The following is a 22,519-nucleotide window of genomic DNA, read 5'->3' as shown; positions in this document are numbered from 1 at the left end:
CACTCACGCCACGCCCCCTTCATATTACAGCATCATATGGCGCTAAAATTTCGTGACGTACAGCTCGGACGTCATCGGTCACGTGGAATGGTCACACATATAAGCGGCAACACGCACTTTGTTAAAGTAAAACAAGCTTCGACGTTGTGTATCAAACGTCCCGTCATTGGACTATGGTAAGTCTCTCCTACTTATTAAACCGTTGTTTTGTATTTTAACAGAAGCAGTGTTGTAGAATAACTTCATATTGATGTTCACTATAAACTCCAGCTGTCTGGTTTTACCTTTAAACAGAATTCCGAAGGGCTAACGTGACCGAGTTGATGGCTAGCTTAAATGTGCCATTAAATTGAGAAGCTAAGTAACTTACTAGTTATTGTCAAACTAGACCGTGTTGGCAGGAGGTAATGTTAAGATTGTCATCGTGGAAGAGTAATTTTGTTGTAATATTTGGAATCTTCCATATATTAGTTAAAATGTCAGAGTCAACGTGTGAGGAGTTGGCTAATGTACAAGCTAACTAGCTAAACTAACGAACAATTCGTGGGCATTCATGCTGGGACGTAAGTTAGAAAATTAGTGTCGCAAGTAACTGCCTATCTAGTAACGTTAGTAAATAGTGTTACATTACAGATTTACTTTCTCAGCCCTTTCAAAAGTGTCTTTGGCAGTCTTGTTAGCTAGCTTTGTTGATGCTTGTATGTTGTTCCTGAAATGTAAGTTGCTTTGGATAAAAGTGTCTACCAAATGAGTAAATGCACATTGATGGGTGTCAGTTTAAATTGAATGCAGGTCTCTCACACCAAAGGCATGTGTCTTATCCACTGATCCACAACCAATAAGTATGCTCATTACTGTATGTAGACTTCTTTAACAAGTTTAGCTTTTGAGTGTAGTTTACTCAAAATCTTACTCTACTTGTTATTCACAGATGTGGTAGTAATGTTCCAAAATTATGTGGAATTGCATATTTCTTTATTGGAAAATTATTACATTTTACACCCTGCGAAAGCATGTTTTAATCACCATGAACATTTTTATTTATTTTTTTATTGTTTCTAAATGTACCTGCTTTGCACCTGCCTCGACTTCTCCCTTCACTCACACACACCTTTATCTCTGGTCTCTCACTGCAAACACACCGGCTTTCCCCGCCTCTCTGTCTCCCTGTCTGCTCCCCTGAGTTTCTCCATCAGCAGTAGGTTATGTTTTATAAAGACACAGAGACACAGACACAAAACTCATAATTCTTCTGGATATTTCCACCCATGGTCCTTTTTCACGGCAGCAGGTGCACCACATGCCAGCTTGTTAATTACATAGTATATCAATGTCATCGTCCATCCCAGTGATTCATTGTTGAAATTGTCCAATGCCAGAGTGTGAGTGTGTGCACTAAATTAAATGGAGTTTGGTACAAACAGTAACTGCATTAGTTTAAAGGCCTGATCAGAATCTCGGTGACGACTCAGGGCTAGTTGGTGAACTTATTTAATTGGCGAGCTAACTAACGGCTAACATGCTAACCACTGCTGAGTAGGGATGGGGATCGAGACCCTGTTCTAAAAGGACCCGGTTCCAAAATTTTCTTTTGGGGGGGGGGTGCTTACAGACTCCTGGGCCCCCGTTAATGTCTGTGTCCCAGGCCCAGTGAGGAGATGGTCCTGAGTCCTCCCTGTTACCCCAAGGACCAGTTCACCACCAGCATCCTGAGACACTGGCTGTCCAATTTACAACAACATGCCCAGCTGATCAAGAACCACCAGCCCCGCAAGAGACAGAGGTGAGGACCGTCATATGAGGACGGTCTCTGGGTACCTGTTGAACAGCGGTTGTGTCTCCGTCCTCAGTCTTTGCAGTTCCAGCAGTAACCTGGCTCAGCTCACCCTGAAACAGATCTTGGAGCTCATGGACAACCTGCGGCTGAGCCTGAGCAACACCAAGAACAGCTGGGGGGGAGACCAGAAAGCAGGGGAGGCTTTAGGGCGGGGGCTACCTTGTGATTGCCAAGTCGCTAGCTGTAACCCTAATATGGTACCCTGTGAGGGACCAAGATGTCAGGCATGAGGAGTCAGAAAGTAAGTTTCCAAAAAATATATTTTTTTATTTACAAAGCACAAAACTAATTTACGAAACAAAACAGAAAATTGTGGGCCCATACAAGAGGTCAACTAAAAAGAACTTAACTCAGGTAACATAACCTTAACATAAGCTGAACAAAACAGACCTAACAAGACTGAGACATGGGGGGAAAATTGCCCCTAATGTGGGACATTTTATGTTTTTCAGACTTCTGTACCATATTGCGACGTGAAGCCAATGTATTAAATCAACACCCAATACCATTTTAAAAACCTCAGGATGTTTCCTAGTCAAAAAGAGAAAATACAGATAACACATTCCTAAAGGAAATGCCAGACATATGGTGCTCTGAGTGCAAATTCTATGAGACAATCGCCGACTTCCTAATGTGGGACAGGTGTGTCCCTAATGTGGGGCCAAAATCAACTTGAAGATAGAAGATCTTCTTTCTTCTTCTGAAAGGTCTATGGCCAAAATCAACTTGATTCATGTAGAATATAAAAATCTTAATTTATTTATAATATTGGTTATGGATGGATTAAACATGAATAATTGAACACCATCAGACAAATACTCCAATGATAGTTTTGATGCCTTTATTATAAAGATATTAAGCAACTGTTGTCACAGGCCTGTTATTTAGATAGAAGAGACGAAGAATAGAGTTAAATGCTCAGAATTCATGACTGTTCTCTAGTTCATTTTATTTAACAAACACATACAACCACAACAGGCATAGCCTAGGCCTATTTGAAGGCACTATATAAAATCTTGTGACTTGCTAAAAAAAAGAACAATCCACCATCATCTTCTATAAACCCATTGTTCTCTGCACAGCTTTCATGGAACCAACGTTAACAGATTGCACAAGAAAGCCAGTCCTCTGTGGCCTTGGGGTCCTTTGTGTTACCATATGAATGCTGGCAGATAGCACAAGCTTCCTGGTTCACCTGTCTAGTTTTCTCTGTAGTTTTCTTTTTTCCCTTTTTCTTTTCCCGTCTCTCTTTGACGAAGGAAAAGTGGACATCGCTAGTCAAATCATAGGAAGGAGGCTTTGCCCTCTGGGGGCTGGTAGCTGGCCATTCTCTGACAGGAAGGGTGATCAGTGGTTTAAAGGAGACATCTGGCTGTGTCACCACTTTGACTTATTTTGCCAGAGGTGGTGGGGTTACATAGGCGGACAGTAGAAGGTGCCGTGGAGACTGGAGGAGAGGTGATTTCTGGTGACTGTGGAGGTTGGGAGATTTCTGGCCATACAGCAGCATGCAGAGGGTGGCAAGGGGTTTGCTCTGGAAGATCCCACATTTGTGGATTGCAGGAATCATTATCATCCCCATCATCATCATGTGGAGGACGACATGGGTTTTTTGGTGCAGGAGGGGGCACATCTGGTTCCACTGGAGTCTCTCCAAAGGATCGCTCAGAAGTTTGTGATCGCATGAAAAGATTGTTGCTGTTCTTGGCCGGGTTGAATGGGAATATCCCTGACCCACGGACTCCAGCCTGGGCATTTGATTGTGTAGCAGCTACCTTCCAGGCCTTGGAAACAGAGGTATAAACAACTCTTGCCTTTGAATATGATGAGCGTGGGTCCATACCCACCAGCCGCATTGATGCTGGCAAGACAGGCCTTGGTCTCGCCCTTCTCACCACCGGTAACCTCAAAACAAGGTGACCCAAACTCAGCAACCACCCTAATTGACAGGAAGTGGTCCTGGAGCCCTGTTTCATCAGTTCCATATATGGTCGGGAGCATTCTCCAACCCCAGACTCTCAGTCGTAGTTTTATATTTGTTAAACCAATCTTTCACCACAGTGGGGTTGAACCCTGCAGCGCTCGAGGCTGAGGGCACCTCTGGTTTTCGGATACTCAGGTTCTTGTTTCTTTTCAAGAAATCCCAATTCAGTTTCTGTATTTCCACCATCATAAGGGGGAATCCTCGTTTTTCTAATGTACATATAACTTCCGCCAGCTCAGCTTCATCCTCCAGGTTAATAAGTGGTTTCCTTCCAATTGTGTGGTGAAAGTGGCCATTGCCTTTTGCCCTGCGATGGAGAGTTGATTTAGGCACATTCCATGCCCTGGCCAACAGTCTTAGCTGAGGGACCCCACCATCTTCAACGATCTTCCTATACTCCTCTAAGGCTCCTTTCATCCTATCCTGCCTCCACTGATTCAGTTTCTTTCTCTTGTCCTGCCTCTTGTTGTGCTTCTGACAATCTCTCCCTGTCTTTCTCTGCTTTGCCATTTTGATCTGAAACACGTCATTAATAATGAAATGCATAAAATAAAGTGGAATGGTTTCAAGTTTTTAAAGTCAGAGCTATTTTTTCATTTTAAGACACCTACTATCTTCACACACTCACAACCAAAAATAGCCTTTAAACCTCCATCTCCCAAAGAACAAAAAGTTCCCATGACCCTAAACATCTGTAGTAACAGCCTTCTAATATTACATAACAACACTACACACCTGTAAATAACCATTTTTGTCCCACTAACCATGCCCCACCACACATTTTTGACTGACCATACTTTCCAATTGTCCCACATTAGGCTAATCATGCTGTCCCACTTTACGAAACCGCATTTCCTAATCTGGGACACTAGGAAATTTTATAAAAATAGAAAATATATAGTTTACACATACAAAGTTATAGTATTTTTTGATGGAAAAACATTTCATAACTGCATTGGGCCAAAAATTTGCATGATTGTTTGGTTTAAAATGTATTTATACTCCTTAATATTAAGTTTGTCAAAAGTCTGTCACTAACCTTTGGGTGGTCGGCACACAAAATGGTTCCGGTTTGATAATGGCTCCACCCTCATTTATGACTGCACATTTGAGAGGTGGTGTGAATTTGAAACATGACACCACAGGTTTGGCTAAGCCAGAGTCTGATTGGCATTCATGTATTTATGGGGGACCTACACACACTAGACCTTAGATGTCCCACATTAGGGCAATTCACCCTATATAGTGGCTGATCAGACCCTAACCCCAAGTAGTAACTCCCCAGGAACTGGTAACTCAAAAGAAAAGGTATTAGTTTCACAGAACGTAACTTAAAGATGATGAACCTGAAATTAGCTAAATTGACAAAGCTAACTAAATGTGTGCACCCAAATAACTAATAAAACTGTTTTTAAAACTAAAGTGTGTGTCCAGTTATTTTGTATGGAAAAAAAATATATATATTTTTATTTTACCAGGAAAGAAATCCATTGAGATTTTTAATCTCTTTTACAAGGATGTCCTGGCCAAGATGTGACAATATGTAATGTGCTCAAAACAAATGAAAGAGTTACCATCGTGAAGTATTTCCATGTGTGGCTGCTAGTGTGGCCATCACATACCCCATGGATGTTCAGCCTGTGTTCAGGACAGAGCTGAACACCTCTTTTCTCTCAGCTGAACAGGTAGGCTGGAATGAAATACAGCTGCTCGTTACCTTCTATAAATTGAACTAAAAGACTGTTAGCTTCCTGCTCAGCTTCCATTCTGAAGGGGAGATGTTTGTTAACCTGCTTCACTTCTCCAGCCGTTTGGGAACAGACTTTTATTAGTCTGTAGAAGCTGAAGCACTACCTGACACACCGACACCGTACTTTTACTCCTAGAATATTTTGGTCCTCCGAGATTCACCGTTACTTTCTGTCATTCGGACAATCAAAAACTCTGACCTCCAGATTAAAGGAGCTGCTCTGATAACAGCACCTGTCAGGTAGACATCCAGGGTTTCTGCGGGGTTTAAAAAATAAAAATAAAAAGGCCTCAAAGTCTTAAATTTGCTGAAGTTTGTGTTGTAGGTGTTAAAATTTTTTAAACGGTTAGGCAATTTATTTTCCAACGTCCATGTAACGCTACCTCTAATGCTCATTGAAATGGCGCTCGTTAATGATTTTCAGTGAACTACAGCAACACTCAAGGCATGGCTGCCTCCCTCTCCTCGTTCAAAGAATGAGCGAATGTGAGTGGCAGAAAGTGACGGTGAAAGTTAGCGGAGGATAAGATCAACATTAGGTTAAATTAAAGAAGGACTGTTGACCACGGAGGAGCTGAGGTTGGTAATGTTAAAGCAAATTAGGGATGCAAACTAACGTTAGTTGAAGCTAATGAGATTATTCTTTTGGATTTTGATGTACAAATGAAATGCTTGTAATAATACAGAAGGGAGGTGGTTCTCATGTTGCCTATTATTTATGTTAATTTCTACAAATGTATAATGCTTACTGCATTAAGACACAAAAGGAAAACATGGCTGATCCTATCTGTAATGATTCTGAGGTCATATGTTTTCCTGCCATTATAAGGTGGTGAGGCTCAAAACAGCTTGGTGCTGCGAAATGAATATAAAATCACTGTGGAGAGCATCAAAATTTCAAGTTTACTAGTAGTAATTTTGCTGAGTGAGTTTCCATTAGTATTTGAGTCTAACACAATTAATTTTTTGAGTTTAAATTTTGCACAATTACATTTATTGAGTAAAGAATAAGTGGAATTTAATTTTAATAAGCATCAGTTAATCAATGTAACGTAGTATGCGGAAATTAAAGGTTTTTAAAAATGTATTATATTTAAGTTAAAGTTTATTCAAAGATATTATTACCCATACTTTAAGAGTTTGAGGTAATAAGTTTCCAGAAATATTTTGAGTGATCTGAACTTATTCGGATTTACAGTGTACCCAATGTGATTCTGTAGCAAGGGGGACTAAATAATAATTTATCATTTAGCCGACACTTTAATCCAAAGCCATTTACAATTGCTACATATGTCAGAGGAGCACATCTCTGGAGCAACCACAGTTTTGTAAAAATAATCTGCAGCTAAATAAAACTAACATGAGCTGACTGAATTAAGATAACTCAAATGTATATCTTCCAAAGTTACAATATTTTAACTTTAACTGGAAGACCGCCTGGAAAAAACATGATCCCCCTCCTTCAAGAGAAAAGGGCATCAAAATGAATATGCAAGTGTGTTTGCACCTGGAATGTATGGTCACTTGGTTTCTTGTGTAGGAAGCCAAAGCACGAAAAAACAAATGAGCTGCAAAATTATGTTTGACTGTGAATTGATTCAAAAAGCTATTGGTTAAATACAAATATGTGGCCTGCTCAGGTAAAGTTCAATCTTGAAGGTGTACATTATGGTGGCGTACGTCTCTCTCAGCTTGATGATATATAAGATATAGTGGCATATGCTGCTTTTGGCTCTGGACAAGTGTTATCTTAATCCATGCTTCAGTCTCACTCAGCCTCTGTTTATGAAGGCTTTATGAATGTGCACGGGTAAGTCAGTCAGCTCCTCTAGTCATCAGACAAAAAGCCTTTCTATTGGTGGCCCCCATCAGTCAGAGTCCTAATCCAGCACACACACGTTATATAAAATGTCCATCCAATCCCACACCACTCAGAAACAACTACTCCAACGCTCGGCGGTCTGCTTGTGTGGCTCTGAGATACAGGGCTGGACTGGAGCATCATGGTTTTTATAGTGGATCTGCTGATGATGCTCATCCACTTAACCTACGCCATCCTAACCGCCATCATACAGACTTTATTCCGGCCGAGGCTGAAGTGCATTGATGGGGAGCTCTGCCTGATAACAGGGGCCGGGGGCGCGCTGGGTCGGCTGTTCGCCCTGGAATTTGCCAAAGAGGGAGCGCACCTCGTGCTGTGGGACTGCAACACGGCTGCCAACGAGCAGACCGCCAAGTTGGCGCGCGAGCTGGGCGTTCAGGTGCACGCGTACACAGTGGATCTGTCCAAGCGTCAGAGCATCTATGAGATCGCGGACAGGGTGAGAGTAGAGGTCGGGGAAGTCTCTATACTGGTCAACAACGCAGGCGTGGTGGCTGGACGGAGGCTGCTGGACTGTCCTGACGAACTTTTGGAAAGGACTCTGCTGGTCAACTGCCACGCGCTGTTTTGGGTGAGACTTTGACGCACGCACCTTTTACGCAAAAACAACTGAAACTGAAAAGTTCCTCCACCTTTGCTAGACGCAGAGATAAGGCACTCATGTACCAGCCTGACATGAATTACATAACATCAATTCATTATGGTCCTCCCCGCGGGCTCTGGTCGGTATTTGTGCACTGATGTGTGAAGGGATCGGAGCAGCAGAGCTGGTGCATCACAATACAGGAAGGCCATGTGACTGAATGCGTCCAAGTTAGAAGTAAGCGGTAACCTCATCCACTCATCCCCAGAATAAAAGGAGCCCGCGTGAGCCCACCAGCTAAGACAGCATGTGATCTCCCCCTTGATCGTCTTAAAGCCTCGTGCTCATTTAATAAAAGGATAAGCTTATTAGTACATCAGAGACAGACATACAGCGGGGGGTCATTTTTTAGATGTGTGTTATAAATTAAGATTGTCCATACAACACATATGAAGGGCATATAAAGCATGAAGTTTTGTTATAAATTAAAGTCCCCAGCAGTTTATACAAGTTAGTTAATGGATTCACTGATGATTTATTGAAAACGAATAGGAAATTAAAAATGCCAAACATGTCCTGGTTCCAGCTTCTCCAGTGTGAGGATTTGGTGTTCTTTCTAATTATTTTAATAGTTAACAATTATTTTTAATAAAATTTTTAGGTTTTGACTGTTGGTTGGACAAAACAAGCCTTGTGAAGGTGTCACTTTGTGCTCTGGGTAATTGTGGTGAGCATTTCTCACTATTTTCCTAAGTTTAACAGTCGGTTAATGAAAAGCAGATTAATACATAATATAAAATAATCATTAGCTGCAGACCTGTAAATAGTTCAAAATGAGCCCCACCTCAACCAATGACAACAGTAAAAATTTTTACATTAATGGATGAGTAATAATGATATATAATAGTAGGCTATAACATTCACAAGCATTGAATATTTTCACTTTAAATAGCTTACTTTATACATGTTCGTGAATATGAGTAACATTTGTATGGCATTACTTTTACTTTTTTGACTATTTTTACACTGAGGTGTTAGTACTTTTACTTACTCCAATACTTCCTCCACCACTGCTGGGCCCTTATTAACTCCCACTCTCTGTGCATGTTGTCCTGTATTCTGCAATAAGCCTACTACATGGCCCCAGCTTTGAAGTTTAGGAATATGCACCATATGAGCACAATATCAGCTTAAACAATAAAGGTCTAAAAAAACAAAAAAAAACAAAACAAGATTTTGACTCAAGTTTAAGTAAATGAAAGCAAACTCATTGATACTGACATAAGCATGGGGCCCAATGGGGTCTTTCTAAACCAACAGATGACAAAGGCCTTCCTGCCTCAGATGAAAGCAAAGAACCATGGTCACATTGTAACCATCGCCAGTACTCTTGGGCTGTTCAGCACTGCATGTGTAGAGGTAAGACACGTGCTTAATGACACAAATCTGAAAACAAACCATTTATAGAGAACATTTAAATGCCCATCACTCCGCTGGTTTGTTTACTTTCTTCCTCCAGGACTACTGTGCCAGTAAATTTGGAGCTGTGGGTTTCCACGAGTCCCTGACGCACGAGTTGCGAGCAGAGGACCAGTATGGCATCAAAACCACTTTAGTCTGCCCTTATATTGTAGATACGGGGATGTTTGCAGGCTGTGAAATCAGGTGAGATGCCACAATTCATCATTTTGTAACTTTTGTGGTTGTTAGATGCGACAAAAATAGTTGCTGTATTCTCCACTCTTTGATATCTACCAGGAAGGAGCTCCGGAGTCTAATTCCACCTCTGGAGCCCCTCTACACTGTGCAGCAGTCCATGAAAGCCATTTTAGGCGAACAGCAAATGATCTGCATTCCTCGCCTCATGTACATCCCCCTTCTCACACGAGCGTGAGTATTGATCAGGTTATTTATCAAACATGCAGCATAATCTGTTACACCTATAGAGACACATGCCATTATTGATGAAAAAAAATATTTAGAGTAATGTATTGGTACCAACTCTTGTTTTCCTCCCTTTCCTTCCCTAGATTGCTGCCTTGGGACGCAAATGTAGCAACATACCGCTTCATGGGAGGTGACAAATGCATGCTACCCTTCATCAAGAATGTTGAACTGAATTCCTCCAACGGCCACAGCAAATCCTCCTAAGACCTCTCTGTCACACTGTCTTACAAGCTTGTTAAATTATGGAAGAGTGCGGACACTAAAGGCTTATACTGTGCATTCTTAATACATGGATTTGTCATCTGAAGGGAGAACCCCTGCATGTTTATTTCTACACTGGGCTGAAGGGTAATTTCATTCACAGCCATGTTACTTTGCATACATGTTATTTCTGGTTATAAATAACCATAACGTGGTCTAAAGGGGAGCCTGGGATTGCTTACAAAAAGGAAATTCTTGAGGTTATTCATTAAAAACTACACTGGAGGCCATATAGCCAGTAAAATTCACACATTACTGAAAATATTGTTCACATAAAAGAGACTGCAGTGAAAACAGATCTATACAAGTGCCTCTTTTTATTCACATTAACAAACGGCGCGGGAACAAAGACTGGGCAAATCTACAGGAAACATGCAACAGAAAAATATTAAGCATCATCTTTGAGCCACAGACTACAGTCTCCATAAGCGTAAAAAGGAATTCAAAACATACAAAAGAAGCAATAAAGAAATCCCTCCCATATGATTCAGATGTTCTGACAATACAGAAATGCACCTCTGCTGCTGCTATTGAATTAAACTGTCAATTGTATCAGAACCTGATAACAAAATCCTTGTTAGTCTTTGCCACACAGCAAACCAAGGGCTCAGACACAAAGCAGTTTTTCAGTTAAGTCAACTTTTGGTCATGTCTTTAAAAAACCCTAAAAAAAAGCTCCATCAGAGATTTCCTCCTAAATTCAGGCAAAATGATCATTTCTCTGGCCAAATCCATCATAAAGTGTCAAGTTAAACCAAATCTGTAAAGACTAAAGTTCAGCTGAAGCAGGTCTGTCATGCGACCTGAGGTCACTCTGGGTACTCCTGCAGTGTATCGTGGTCTCCGTATTAAGTGAACACCATCACATCAGTTTCAAACCAGCTGCACACTGGCTGCCTGTAAGTACCCCTGCAGGAACTGGAGGGCTTCTGCATTCAGACTGGTGCTCAGCATTGAGGGAACCTGCATCCCCACAAAAAAAAAAAAGGAGACAAGAATTACCGATTTGCTTTCCACATCATCTCTAGCTCAGTGCCATTTAGTCAGGCAATAATCTTAACATTTCTTTAATTCAAAACATCATTGTAACTTCAAAAACACATTAGTTTTGGCACAAGCTGCTAAATATTTCCTGCATGTCTAAACATACCCGTCCTGGACAGGCAGTTGAAAGCTTGTAGAGTGACTGGGCCAGCAGGATCTTGGGATTGCCAACAGCGTCTCCGATCGGGTCGTGCTCCTTCTTCCCGGCGAATGCCAGTTGCGAGAATGCTGTCTGGTAGCCTGGGGCGTCTTCTATGTCGATGAAGTGCTCATCATCTGGGATGCTGTCATCTTCTGGCAACTCAAACAGACCAATGAGCGCCTGGAGCAGAGGGGTCCTGAGCAGACACGTTCAAATCCAAATGATTGGTTAGTTTTACGCAGGACAAAAAATTAACCAAACAATAGTAACTCGGTACATATCAGGAGAGCATTTCTGCCATATACTAGATGAATGCAAAATTTTGGGAACGCCATTACAGAAGTGCTAACACATTCAGCCTGTTGTGATGTAAAATATGTTTATAATGGTTTGTGTTTAAAAACCTGATTTCCATCTCCATAAAAGAGATTGTGATAATTAGATTGAGTTGTCTAAACTGTCAAACATTTACAAGGCCACTTTGTGAAGTTAAATTAATCCAAATCTTGAGGCAATGCTACCATCAAGCATCAAAATCTACAGCAATGCATCATTTTTACACTTTGCTCAACAAACCGTGCAGGTCAGCTTCTGCTCAACTGATAGGTCATTATGAAGTAGCCTACTTTTAAATCAGGGTTCCTTAACTTCAGCATCCAATTATATGCATTGCTAGCTACTTTACATAACTGGGAAAATATAAAATATATATTACAGTACTACAAATTCTAACTACTATTAACCAAGTTCCCTTAAACTGGCATTCATTAACATAAATAACAGATTTGTATTAAAATTTTAATTCCCTCAATCAGAACAGTCATGTCTAAGATGACAGGTGATTTATCTGAAAGGCCCTGCACGTGTACGTTTCCTCCAGGCTGATTTCTTACCAGAGTTTAGTGTACTCGGTGTCCATCATTGCAGGACATTCGGTAAGGACTTTTGTAATGCCAACAGCGCAGATCTTCTTTTCAACTGCTCCAGACACCTTCTGAACCTCTGGAATAATAATTTTCTCCAACACCATACCGAACATTCTGCAACACAAAAAGCAAACAGGATTCATTACACTGTACATTTTGCCACCGGTCTTCTGCAATTACACTAAATGCAAGACACAGTGGCAACCTGCATAGGCATTGGAATGAGGCAGCCATTACTCACTATAATTATACATATAAACTCATTAACTTCCAGTAAACAGTGTGCCTGAGACCAGTTTGTCTCACTCCCTTTCCCTTTTTCTCACCAATTATTGTTGCAAGAGGGGATTCGGATGGAAAGATGCAGTTTAGAAACTGCTTCTTTGTCAACATGAAACTGGGTCGCCTGTGAGATCCATTGTAACCGCTGTGAATCCAAGCTGACTGCAGCTTCCATCCTTCACAACGAGCCACCTTTGAAGCTTAAAAGGGCTGAGTGTTTGAAATGATCAAAGTTTTCCTTTAAAATATGTCCTATTTCTAGAAAATGGTGCTTGTTCGCAGCGAGCAACATGGGTTTAAACAGCTCGAGTGGGCCATCAAATTCAAAGGGACAGCCAGCTTTTGAATCTTTTGTGGCATTAAGGTCAATAGAACTTGTCATATTCCCACTGCTTAAACTCTACACCGATGGATAAACCCACAAAATAACTGCTGTCACACATCACAAGGTACTTTCAACATCTTGTGGTTTATATTGAAAATACACTCACTTTGGCTGGATGCTGTCAAAAATCTCCTGAAGTGCAATGGCTCCATATTTGACACAATACAAGTTGACAAACACCAAGAAACCTGTGAGAAAGACAGACAACCAGTGAAAACATTGACACTTGAAGCTCACCATTATAAGACAGTAGATAATAAGCGGGACTTTAAAAAGGCATGTTCTCGGTCACTGCCAGTGTTTGACAGATTAACAGCTCTGAACAGAATGCTGAAAATGAGATGGTAGTACTAACTCTTGATGAACTTCGTGGTTTTGGAGCTTTGTAGCCTCTGGAAGAGCAAAATGAAGATCTGTTTCCTGTACTGAGTGATCGACTCTCTGGCAACAGACAGCAAAACATATCATGACCTAAACCAGTCAATTTCACCAGGTACGACATTTTACAGAGGATCCACTGTGAACACAACTATAATGGACTTACGGGGGCATGTGCTCTATGATGCTGTTGAGAAGGTAAAAACCTTGGTGGTCATTGGCCTTAGAGGCAATAAGCTTTTGGAAAACTCCAAGCAAGCCAGGCTGAGGGGGAAAGATGAGCAAGACAAGACCCAAGTGTCAACATAATGGTCATGCAATTAATAAGTCATACAATCTATAAATGTCAAACATAAAACTAATGAGATAAAATCACTACAGACAAGTATGACATAATTTTCTTTACTGCACACAACACTGCCATCACTTACTATTTTATCCGCAGCAGAGCCGGCGATAGTGGCACTTCCCTTCTCCAGGTAAGCCTGAAGCAGGCGTACCAGAGGGGGGATGTTTCCTGTCCGTTCCCATAGAGCGGGCTGCAGCAGGTGAGGGAACAAAGCCATGTAGGAGGAGGGAATAGAGTTGGAGTGGATCTCTAGAAGGAGAGACATCACCTGGAACACGTATGGAAGAAACTCTGCAACAGCAAACAAAAGCAGCATGAGTGGAGGGGGTCAGCCACAAGTTGTTTACCAGCATCTGATCTACACGTATATAAAGTCAGTTCCAAAGGTAATTTACACACCCTGGACATCATTCTGAAGGATCTCAGTGAAGACGGGGAAGAGTGCTTCCTCGAAGCTGCCGACAGTGGTGGGGTTGGCCTTGCAGGTGATCCGCACAGACAGGCACAGGGACTCAAACAAGTAGTGGTTAAAGTGAGGCTTGCTGGGATTCTGAAAATGGGGGACAGGTTTTGGATTAGTTGACACATGTATCCCTCCAAACAGTGATCATCATCCGGCGGCCTGCGGGCCACAACTGGCCCGCTTAAGCTTCCCAATCTGGCCCGCTGTCGTATCAAAAATGTGTCTACAACGGTCATTTTTAGCATTTTATGACAGCAGACCAGTTTGAGACAGGCTGCACAGCTCCACCTTCTCAGCCAGGTAATATTAACCAACTCCTCCCACTTTTGCTGTTCGCAGACTTATGCCTTGCGCAGAATAAAGTCAGATAAATGACTGCTCACATAATTATGGAAAAAGACCAATTATTGCCTGATAACAGTTTCTAGTTAACCACCGTTAACTATAGGTGTCACATAATTTTGCAAATATTTAACAGCAGACTGTATAAAAAAAAGTTGATTAATATTTCCTGCCAATGACAACTGCATCCTGCTGTTACAGCATCTGCTCAGAAAAATTCTGGCCCTGCCCTAAACAAACAAGCATCTTCGTGAATCTATCTGTATTCATAAATAGTAACAAAGTGTGTGTTACCTTGCTGACTAAGAGGAGCTTATGAGTGAGCTGACCAATCAGAGTGGGAATGTAGGGAACAATGGCTTCCTGCAGTAGGGAGAAGCTGCGCATGATGGCTTTAAAAACAAAATAAAAAGAAGTTAGAATAGAAAACAAAAACATGATAAGGCTACTTAAATACGTCTGGAGTTTGTCTGAGAAACATTAAGGGAGAACATTTAGATGACAGAAGTCTGATTTACCTTTCATGATGTATTCATTTTCTGCAGAACCAGGAAGAGCTAGTGCCTTGAACAAGTTGTTGAGCAGCTGTTCAGTAAAAGGTGCCATCTCTGCAGGAGTGATACTGAAAAATATACAGAGGCTGATTGGCTTACGTAATGGGTTAGTAGCTATCCAGGCGGATGCAAAAGCCTGAGCAGACTTTGATTTTTGTTTCGTCTCAGTTGTAAATTAAACTTTTCGTGAAACAAAAAGGACTGTTACTATTGCACTGCTGTGGGTGAACGTAGTACACAACGGATCCCTTGAGATAAAAGGTAAATAAATAGGCAATCTTGGCAGTTATGGCAAAATATGTAAAATTTACATGTGTGTGTGTGGCAATTACCCATATGTCAATGTTCAATTTCACCTAATGTAGTTGCAAAGCTTGTCCTACTTTGCCATGAAATATTTATTTCAATGTCAAAAAGTGTAAATATTGTTCAACCTACAGTCATGTCAAATCAACTTAAACTATTGTGAAACCTGTCAAAATAATTCTCAAATAAATAAACATGTGAGCAATACTCAGAAACTGTTTTGGTTCATTCAAATATCTGTATCTTTTACAGTGTGGTGTTGTTGGGGCCTCTCATAGTGAACAGCCTCTCCAAAGCATGGGCAGCGTAAGTGTGCTCCACTGTGCTCTCCGCCTGCAGGTGACTTATTAGCAGAGGAACTGCTTGCAGTAGCTGCTCTTTCGGTAGCTGAAAGAAAAGGTCAGAGAACAAAGCCCTCCGTAATGCATTTGTTTTGCCTTTTGAAATTTAACAAGTTGTAGAGAAAGTAACAGTTCATACCTGGCTTCTGAAGATCATGACATACTTGATGGCATCTGCCTTCAGCACTGGGAACTCATTAACTACAATGACAATTGAGGGCTTGATGTTAATTCATGTGTATCCAGAAATAAATCTGGACATTCAAACTGCCCGTGTATAAATCAACTGATCCTTAAAACCTAAAGTGTGCTGGCTGTTGTAATTAGGGCTGTACATATCGATTATTTTTCAAGTCGATTAATCTAACAACTAATTTTGTTTATTCTAAAGAAATAAAAGTTGCCTATTACTCGATTAACATACTAATTTATCTAAAATATCAAAAACATGTCTAATCAATAAATCTATATTTTATTCAATCATCCTGATGAAGCACATTAGAATAATGACAATAGTAGCAAATCTTAAAATGAATCAAATTTCCACGTCACTGATGTGTTGTGATAATAACAACAACAGACATTAATTAGGCTACTTTACTTAAAACTTTAAATGTTTCAGACATGGATTACTTCAATATTAAGTAATGCAGTATGATAATAAAATGTATTTCTGCATCAGTGAACACCTGAAAGGACTCAGACTGTACAGACAGTCACAGATTGTCAGTAATTAGATTCAGCTGTTTTCTCGCTCATATGTGGCCGTTAAACAGAAAATATGAAACAGCCGATCGTTAAATGACTCGCGGTGTAACGTTACCATGACAGCAGCGGGGCAGAAATTACTTTTATCATGAAGGCAATGAAGAAATACTACGTGTCCTTGTGCTGTTAATGTGCCGTGCTCGTGTGGTGACAGAAAGTAAACACGATTTTTTGCATTGCTGCCGTTTAGACAAAGTGCTGCAGGATACTTTTGTTTCAAGTGTTTGTGCTGCTTCACTATTCGTGGACAGCAGCTGTGCTGCAGTGAAGCTGTTTCCAGTTCACAGAGCTCACGGGGCAGCACGTTGTTGAGTGTCTGTCTGAAATACTCCAAACCTTAGACGGTCGAAGGCGCGGTCTTGTAGTTGGAGCTTGTCCGGGATAATCCCACACGGGATGCAGCGACGCATCGACGCACGTAATGCGTGTCGACGTATTTACGTAATTGATTAGGTCGACGAATCGCCCCAGCCCTAGTTGTAATACATACGTTTTTTTGTAATTTTACAGCATATTTTTTTTTACATTTATTTGACGACCTCCCGGTCACATTTAATCTGTTTTGCAGGAACGCCATGATCACATTCACAAATGGAAGCTGCCCAGAACAACCACAGTGTGATCTGCTGAAGACTGAGCAGCTCCACTGGAGCGTTTGGGGATAAGGCTCTTGCTCTTAACTCGCTCCTGTAACCTTTAGGCCACCTCTGCGTGATATTGAGAAGTGTAAGAGTATTCTTACCATTGAGTGACTTTAAGTCTGAGAGTATGTGGTTCACAAAGAATTCATTCAGATTCACCAACTCATTGGCTTGTGTTATCCCATGCTGGTGAAAAGAAAAAAAGAGCAAATGAGAAAATTTTTCATTATACTGTAAATGTTCATTATATTAGAAGATGTAGTCCCTCTCATATACATATGAGATAGATAGATAGATATATTCAATCTTCTGAAAATGACAGTCAACACTACCTTCTGTGTCTGTGCTTTAGATGCCAGCGATGTGACCAAATAGATTGCAGCGTCTTTGTGTTTCCAGTTCTCCCCAGGATTCTTGGCATACTCTGCCAGCATTGAGTTCACATAGCCAGAAAAGATTGCTGTGACAGGGCCCTCAAAAAATTTACAAAGGCCTCTCACCAAGTCACATGCCGCCCTACGACGAGTGTCAATGTCTGAGGAAGGATGGAGAAGGGTTAACAATAGGGACGTGGTTATCATTGGCTTACTTCAGTCTCTGTGAAAACCTTCTACTGAAACTCTGCATGAGACTATTTCAACTAACCAAGTGACTAAGCTAACTATTCATATCGAGTTCAAATGATTCTACATGCCAGCAGAGACGCCTTGCTGGCATCCCAAACATTACACTACACACTGTTTCATGCATTTGTGTGAATAATTTACATATGGGGAGGTGATATGAATCTTAATCTTTACCAGATCCTTCAAGGTCCCTCCGGATGTATTCCTCAGAGTTATCTTCAAATGCCTCCTCATCTGCACCTAATCAGGCATTACAGGCAATCTGGTCAGTATACATGTTAGAGCTGCTGACAACATTTCCAGGTACAATCCAATGACTCAGAACAAAGCATTTACTTACTTCTGAACTCCATGTTGGGCACAATGACCTTCTCACAAATGCTAGTGAGTGTATTCTGGTCCTCAAATAGATGTTTGTAGTGTGGCCTTTCACAGACTGATGCCAAGAACTGGATAGCATTGCTTACCAGCTGCAACGAAGAGGAGGCGTATTGTTAGTACGGGGAAAGTGAACCTCAGAGAGAACACACAAACACAGCCACGGATCGGTCCTCTCACCAGGTCATATTTGACTTCCTGGCCCGTAGAAACTAAAAGGTTCCAGATAGCAGTGACGAAGCGCGGCAGATATGGTTGGAATTCTTCATCGTACTTCTGAGCGTAAAGAGCAGCATTGTCACAGATCTGAGACTTCAGCAGCTCTAGGAGACCGGCTTCCTCCTCATCCTACAGAGTTATAATAGACACAAACACACAAAAATGTTTGGGTTTTTAAAAAATAAAATAAAAAAACACTTCATAGCGCAGCCTTGTTTAAAAATGAATTGCACGAGTGAAATAAGACAAAACAAACTCACATCTGTTTGTAAAAGTTTATTATCCAAAGTCAGTAGTCCATGGAAATTTGTCATCCAGGTTTCCATGTTGTCTTCAAAAAACTCTGGAAGGTCCTGTGTAGAAATACACAGTGTAGTTAAAGGCAATTTCCAATTCAATTCAAAATAACATTTTAATTTCAGCTTTTGAGAAACTTTGATCACACTTTAGATTATTTTTATACCAATTTTAACTTATTTCTTTAAGGCCAAGAAACAAAGATCTGCTCTTAGGGTCTTAGTCTTCCTAAAAACAACCCCAATGCTGAAACATCCCTAACTGTTAAATACTTTCATCTCATCTGATCTGCCAGACAGCAATTGTTGATATTGACTTTTACAGCACAGGAGATCGGGCCCTCAATACAGCAGGCCTTACACCGCAGCTGTTACAAGCTGTACACAAACTCTATGCAACCAGTCAATATACCTGTCAAAAGTTGTTGCTTTACACCAACTTACAGGGTTTCCCTAACATTTTCTATTCCTTAATAATGTGTTGATGCATATAGAATTGTAACAGTTCAAAGCTTTGTTCATAATGTAGACACCTGAATGCTGCAAATGCAAGCACAACACTGCGAAACATTCAGAAAATAACTTGTTTCTCTGATTCATTGCTTTGTTCTTGCTAACGCTCCCTCTCCTCATTCACTCACTAGCTGGCTCAACCACCACTGCTCTGTCTCTCTGCACAAAGCCAACTTTGAACTGTATGTTAACGAACAGGAACCAACAAATCCTACTCATTTTGCCTTACTTAACATAAACAAGGGCTAACTTATTTTATCCAATGAATCACTTTATTGAAATTGAGGATTTGTTTTTAGGGTGATGACAAAATATGACGGCAGACATTCAAAGTGACATCAGGTACAGTCCTGGTTGCAAACATGACTACGAGAGGTGCCAGAAACATGAGACTTCCCTGACCATCAAAACAACAAAGACACAAATTGAACTGACCTGGAAGTTAAGACTGTAGAACAGCTTGGAGATGAGCGTGAGGGAAGAGAAGAGGACCTTCAAGGCATTGACGTCTGTAGCATGAGTCTGACACAACTCAATAGTGGCCTACAGTGAGGAAGAGACAAAAATAAGTATAAACACTTCTTCGTATTGGAAAGTCATCATAACTACAACAAACATTTCAATATTTGTTAGGTGTTATAACAGCTAGTTTACTTTAGTGTTGTGGTAATTGAACTGCAACTCATCACAAACCTTGAAAAGCTCTGTCAGAGGAAGGGCAAACGTGTCCAGTACCAGTTTGATCTCTGACCAAAGCTCATTTGACTTGAACTCATGACGGTACCTAGAAAAAAAATAAGGGGGGAAAGAAAAGATTTGACCATTTCTGTTTAAAGTTACATCAAAATATGTTTTATAACATCGAGAAGTGAGTTCTACCTCTTGAAGAGGGAATGTGCTGTACGAAGTACTCCATTGATGATGTGGAAGTCTCCACTCCTGAAGCGGGTCACCATCTCTGTTAGCAGGTCAGGCCACTTTTGAGGGAAATCTTCCCTTCCTATGATACTGATGGCATCACTCAACTGTGGAAATGCAAACAGGGGCTTGGTTGAGCATCTTCCTTCACACGTTCAAATCAGACCCTTTAAAGCACTGACATGTGAGGGCGTACCTGTTTTTGAATCTGTTCTGGGCTACTCAGCATCAAATTGACTATGTTCGCTTTGATCGCTGTTCGGTCTGGATCAGAGACTTTGTTTGGTTCATCTTCAACCTTTGGGAAAACATAACACAAAATCAGTGCACAGGTCAACAAGACTAATTCACCAATGGTTCTGTTTATGCTTCATGCTAAATGGTACTTTATATACAGTTTGTCCCCACACAGTAACAGTAACCACACTGAGGGACAACATCCCTAGGCGAAACGATTGTGAGGCATCTGTTCTCAGCTCACCACATGACACACCATTTAGCTACCACAATAGTATAGTTTATCTGCATGGCAGATTACAAACGTCAGTTTGTTTATTCTGATCACAAATTCTTATAACTAAGTAAACAACAACAATGTGAAATCTGATGTAGGACATGCGATGACCGATGTGAACTGTAGTCCATCTCATCTGGGTCCGGACACAATCTAGACACACTGCACTGACATAAAAAAAGATACTAGGTAGAAGCAGAGTCAGCAACATGTAAACTTGATGTTACTTTGAGACTCACAATGCGCCAGTTTCTTTTAATGTAGTTCTTGAATGTAACAGCAGCACAGACGCGGATCACGTTGTCTTGGGACTTCTCCAGCAAAGTGAGTAGTAATAAGGGGTAGTTCTGGTTTCCCTCCACAGATTCAAGAAACTTTTCAGCTAATAAAAAAGATGAATAGAAAACAGGTGTTGCAAAGCAGAGATCACACAATCATGTGAACACTTAAAATAGGTCCATGAGATAATCTTTATAAACTGTACTGAGATATTTAAAGTTAATGCTAACATTAAGTCATTAAATTGTATCCTACCTGGACGTCTGACTGCTGGGTCTGGGTCCAGTGTTTTCCTGAGAAACTCGGTGAGGGTTTGTAGGTTAGCATCATTCAGTTCCATACTCCTAACGTGAACTAAAGGCGAGAAAACAAGTGAGGGAATTAAAAAGATAGACCGGTGTCTGGCAGCAACTTGCCTAAGAGGGTCATTTCTGTTCTACATATGGATGGACTTTATCTACATGCTGAGTAACCCTGTTCACAAATGTTAGTCAAGCGTTCTCAAAACGTGAGTCTTCCTCTAATCATCACAATACTTTATAATATATAATGCAAGTTATCTGATGTGTTTACTTTGTTGTCCATGTTGCGATTGAAAAGTCTTAGTTTCACATCTCTATCTAACAAGTCAGAGCCATTCTTGACACTTGATAGTTTAATTATAGCTCCTATGCTAGTTTCAGTCATTCATGCACTCCGTCTCTTTGACATTAGCTTGCTGGCAGCTAACCTAGCTAAGTTACACTGGCTACATTGCCTCAATCTGGCATTAGCTGAACTGGCCCTGCTGACTCCAGATCGGTTTGTGCAGGTCTAAGCTAGCAGCAATCTTCTGCAAGTTCAAATAACGTTACACGCACATGGTGGTCGGGATATCGCATGAAATTCATCTTGTGTAAGTTACATTTGACGAAAGTTATCTAACCATATTGCTCTACTGTGTACTGTACATGTGTAACACTACTTAAGCGGCATGGAAAGCGAAATCCCTACTCCAGTGAATAGACTGATCCAGTAGCCGGTCCCCTCCAAATAAACCTGCTAACGTTAGCGCTAGCTTGCTAATGTGTTTTGTGCTAACTATAAAGTTAGCTAATTCACGAACATTACACATTTACTCGCAAAATAGACCATGCTCCAATTTAAACATTTGAATCCCATTTGCCTGGATAAGGTAACTGCTAAATCACTGGGCCATCTTACCGTTACAGTAAATTTGAGTCAGGATGGGATGGAAGGCACTACCAACCGTTCGGACGTGCTCGCCGTGCCAGCTTTCAAACGTCAGGAGCAAAAGGAACTGCGCGGTCAGTATAATGCGCAGGCGCACATGTCAGGATGAATCAATAAGACACGCCTCTTGGTGGTCTCGATCATGTGCAGTGAACATATTGCAACTTTACATTATATAATCATTTAGTTTTCCTATTAAATGTTATTAATCATATGCTCTATATGAAGCGTATATATAGACTTATTTCCTTTCTTATGACATTTCTACTGACACGCCTTTCACTTGTAGGTTTTAGAAGATGCTTAGTCATGTGATCTTTGCAAGTGACACCCACTGCATTATGAACATACGGTAGGTCCTACTAAGTGAATAAAAAA

The 22,519-nt window shown here is 40.9% G+C and overlaps 2 protein-coding genes and 1 long non-coding RNA gene across 3 annotated transcripts; 2 read left to right on the top strand and 1 right to left on the bottom strand.

Moving 5' to 3' along the window:
• The first annotated feature begins 63 nt into the window (after window positions 1-63).
• On the top strand, window positions 64-5,200 carry LOC123987330. Its single transcript, XR_006829092.1, has 3 exons — window positions 64-176; window positions 1,613-2,078; window positions 3,401-5,200. It is a non-coding gene; the product is annotated as an uncharacterized LOC123987330 (long non-coding RNA).
• Window positions 5,201-7,574: 2,374 nt separating this feature from the next.
• LOC123987329 (retinol dehydrogenase 10-like) lies at window positions 7,575-10,294 on the top strand. Its single transcript, XM_046076100.1, has 5 exons — window positions 7,575-8,024; window positions 9,357-9,455; window positions 9,556-9,701; window positions 9,795-9,926; window positions 10,067-10,294. The coding sequence occupies exons 1-5, from the start codon at window positions 7,575-7,577 to the stop codon at window positions 10,185-10,187; spliced, it is 948 nt and encodes a 315-aa protein (XP_045932056.1). The 3' UTR covers window positions 10,188-10,294.
• Window positions 10,295-10,544: 250 nt separating this feature from the next.
• On the bottom strand, window positions 10,545-22,262 carry cse1l (CSE1 chromosome segregation 1-like (yeast)). The gene is made up of 25 exons (XM_046076098.1): window positions 22,112-22,262; window positions 21,164-21,262; window positions 20,869-21,011; window positions 20,312-20,413; window positions 20,077-20,222; window positions 19,891-19,981; window positions 19,633-19,740; window positions 18,649-18,741; window positions 18,350-18,517; window positions 18,132-18,261; window positions 17,966-18,031; window positions 17,498-17,700; window positions 17,267-17,351; window positions 15,896-15,957; window positions 15,666-15,802; window positions 15,074-15,177; window positions 14,850-14,947; window positions 14,150-14,300; window positions 13,833-14,041; window positions 13,568-13,665; window positions 13,379-13,464; window positions 13,130-13,211; window positions 12,324-12,470; window positions 11,395-11,626; window positions 10,545-11,207 (listed from the first exon to the last, which is right to left on the bottom strand). The coding sequence occupies exons 2-25, from the start codon at window positions 21,246-21,248 to the stop codon at window positions 11,118-11,120; spliced, it is 2,916 nt and encodes a 971-aa protein (XP_045932054.1). The 5' UTR covers window positions 21,249-21,262; window positions 22,112-22,262; the 3' UTR covers window positions 10,545-11,117.
• Window positions 22,263-22,519: the final 257 nt, after the last annotated feature.

Source organism: Micropterus dolomieu, linkage group LG18 (assembly GCF_021292245.1).
Source record: "Micropterus dolomieu isolate WLL.071019.BEF.003 ecotype Adirondacks linkage group LG18, ASM2129224v1, whole genome shotgun sequence".
In the NCBI taxonomy this organism is placed as follows: Eukaryota; Metazoa; Chordata; class Actinopteri; order Centrarchiformes; family Centrarchidae; genus Micropterus; species Micropterus dolomieu.
Note: the sequence above shows the minus strand (reverse complement) of the source record. Positions and strands in the feature narration are given on the sequence as shown.